This window comes from Prunus avium, chromosome 6, assembly GCF_965620075.1.
Source record: "Prunus avium chromosome 6, drPruAviu1.hap1.1, whole genome shotgun sequence".
NCBI lineage: Eukaryota > Viridiplantae > Streptophyta > Magnoliopsida > Rosales > Rosaceae > Prunus > Prunus avium.
The window spans coordinates 37,461,461-37,464,595 of NC_142289.1; the positions used below are offsets into that span (position 1 = coordinate 37,461,461).

At 39.0% G+C, this 3,135-nt stretch overlaps 1 protein-coding gene across 1 annotated transcript; it reads left to right on the forward strand.

Moving 5' to 3' along the window:
• Positions 1-382: 382 nt before the first annotated feature.
• On the forward strand, positions 383-2,922 carry LOC110760124 (zinc finger protein WIP2-like). Its single transcript, XM_021962318.2, has 2 exons — positions 383-1,295; positions 2,286-2,922. Exons 1-2 carry the CDS (start codon positions 597-599, stop codon positions 2,718-2,720), a joined length of 1,134 nt encoding a protein of 377 aa, XP_021818010.1. The 5' UTR covers positions 383-596; the 3' UTR covers positions 2,721-2,922.
• Positions 2,923-3,135: the final 213 nt, after the last annotated feature.

Below are 3,135 nucleotides of genomic sequence, written 5' to 3' on the forward strand. Positions count from 1 at the left end.
ATGGTTGTATATTGTACAATCTCTCTCTCTCATCAATATTCAATGGGAGCAGGAGGAATGGGATGATGGGGGACAAGCTCCACAATCTTAATTACCAACTTTGTCTTTTGCCCTTGTTATGCCTTGTTCATCATCAAAGTTGAGTCCTTGGGTTGGTGAGGTAAATTTTCTTTTCTTCCTTTCCATATAGCTAGTATGTACACATACTTGTATACCGTTTGTACACAGTGTTCAATAAGTGACTTGTCCTTTCAAGTCCCAAGATTATATCTCTCTCTCTCTTCTTTAGCATATTTTGTCACTGTTTGGTCACACCTCACAAGTGATTTCTTGTCTCTCCTTTTACTCAGTTGGGTTTGCTTTATCAACCTTGATTTTTGACATTTCTTTAACCCTTCACCCTCACACTACACTACTTCTTTTTGAGTTGGTGATTTTGTTCAATAGGTCTCCGCTCTCCTCCACCTTATTATTAACTTTTGGTCCTCTCTCTCTCTCTCTCTCTCTCTCTCTCTCTCTCCCTTCTGTGTGTATATTAACCCAATCCGAGCAAGCCATCCATTCTCTAGCTTCTCCCACCTCTCATCATCATCACCATGACAGATCCTTACTCTAATTACTTCAATAATGGCTGGTTCAATCTCAACCCTCTCCACCACCTCTCCTCCCCCTCCACACCTCCTTCTATTAATCCATATAATTTCCATGCTCCTCCTAATTATAGAGACTACAACAATTTCTGCTCATCAAATAACTTGATGGTGCACAATCATAGCTTTTTCATTAATCACCACCAGTCTTCTTCTTCTTCATCATCACCTCCCTCACCTCCTCTAAGAGAAGCCCTTCCCCTCCTCAGCCTAAGCCCTTCAAGACACCATCATCCTCATGAAGACTTGCAAGAACCCTCTTTCAATGCCATGGAAGCTGATCATCAAAACAACAACAACAACAACAACAGTAGAAAAGACTCAGCTGATCACCAAAGCTTGGTCGTCTCCAGCTCTGCTGATATTGTTGATCAAGATGAAGATGATGAAACTGTTACTGTGGCTTTACATTTAGGGCTTCCAAGCAGGACCCTATCAGCTGATTTGATCTCTAGGCTCTCTTCCCCAGAGATCTCATCAGATAAAGAAGTAGTAGATGTGACTGTTGCTTCAGCTGGGTATGCCCCAAACAGACTCAACAAGGGCCAGTATTGGATCCCTACTCCTGCTCAGATTTTAATTGGTCCAACCCAGTTCTCATGCCCTCTTTGCTTCAAGACGTTCAACAGATACAATAACATGCAGGTACAACAATATCTTAGCTTTCATATATGTCTGAATTGTACCATGATTTCTTAGCTAGAGGGGGAAAAAAAAAGTTGTGTGAAATATTTATTTATTTTTATAAATAAAAAAGTATTCACTTTTTGTTTTCCTAGCTCCCATCACTTTCTGCTTCTGATCATATTCTCTTGATTTTACTGAGAAAGAGAAAATCCATTCCTATCTAACTTTGTTTTGTACACTTCTTTTTTAGCTTGATTTTAGTCTTTTAACTTTTATTTTATATATATATATATGCTGTGGACTGGTGAGAGGAAAGAGCAGTGGTACTATATGGGTCCTTAGGGTTTCCCTTTTCTTCTTCTTGCAACTTTAAATCATTTTTACTTTCTTTTGTTTTGTATGTCCAGAATGGCACTTTATATTATGATCACCACACCAGCCACTCATTTTTTTTTCCCTCTTTTTGCATGATTTGTGGGTTCTGGGATTTAAAAAGTAAGAATAAATCTCAGCTAGCTACCTGGTCCAAGACTGAGTCTCTGAGAATAATTATGATCAGCTCTAGCACCTCTCTTTATGTGATTGAACTACACAGCAATTGTGCTTTTTGCTCCTTGAAGTTTGTGTCTCTCACATTGGCTTGGCAGCTGTCTCAAACCCAAGTTCTTCCTGCCTTCAGAATCAGATGATCTTCCTCATCTAACCCCGAGGAACCAATAAATTTCTTAGTATCATCAACAGTGCTATATATAACGTTTGCTTTATCTTTTCATTTGAAAACACCTTGACCCATCACCCATGTTTGTTTTAGAAAAAGAACAAATTACAAATGCTAGCTATATTCAAACAAGTCTAAAAAGAATCAACATTTCAAAGACATCCGAATCTTATGCACAACAAGTCCAACTTTTTATTCGGTGAAAGCTAGTTCCTTTGCATTTTCATTTTCTTCCCTCATCAGCTTGATGTGGGTTTTTGCTTGACTAATTAATAAAATTATATGTGTAGATGCATATGTGGGGGCATGGATCTCAATACAGAAAAGGGCCAGAATCTCTAAGAGGAACACAGCCAACAGCCATGCTTAGACTGCCTTGCTATTGCTGTGCACCAGGTTGCAGAAACAACATTGACCATCCAAGGTCAAAGCCTCTCAAAGACTTCAGAACCCTCCAAACTCATTACAAGAGAAAGCATGGGATCAAGCCTTTCATGTGTAGAAAATGTGGCAAGGCTTTTGCAGTGAGAGGTGATTGGAGAACCCATGAGAAGAATTGTGGGAAGCTTTGGTATTGCACTTGTGGCTCTGATTTCAAGCACAAGAGGTCTCTCAAAGATCATATCAAGGCATTTGGACATGGCCATGCAGCTTATGGCATTGACTGTTTTGAAGAAGATGATGATGCAGCCTCTGAAATTGAGGAAAATTACTCTTCCCAGTGAGCTAGTTAGTGACCTTGGTTTAGAATAACGTTTTATGGATGGGCAGCTAAAAAGTTGCTTATGATCGGAAGCTAGCTAGCCTAGCTATGCTCTTTTCTTCATTCTTCTGTTCTTGCTTCTTCTTTTTTTGCCTTATTTTTTAAAAAGCTTCCTTAATTAGCAATGGCTCCTCATACATCAATGACAAACCAAGTTCCTGTAATTTCTCTCTCTCTCTCTCTCTCTCTCTCTCTCTCGCTCTCTCTCATGCTCTCTGGCAATTTCTTTTCATCAGTTTTTTTGGGTGAAATTTACATATCTTAGCTATACATGGCCATGAGGAAAATGAATGGTACAATATGCTCTCCTTTTTCCAACAAGTATATCCCACTTTTTCTTATCTCTAAATTCCAAATTTATAGTAAAAACCCTTTGG

What these genes read in the sequence shown, in the direction of transcription:
- LOC110760124 (XM_021962318.2), top strand. Translation starts at nt 597, where the DNA reads ATGACAGATCCTTACTCTAATTACTTCAATAATGGCTGGTTCAATCTC. An exon ending in ACAGATACAATAACATGCAG is followed by an intron (nt 1,296 to 2,285) that starts GTACAACAATAT and finishes TTATATGTGTAG; the next exon opens with ATGCATATGTGGGGGCATGG.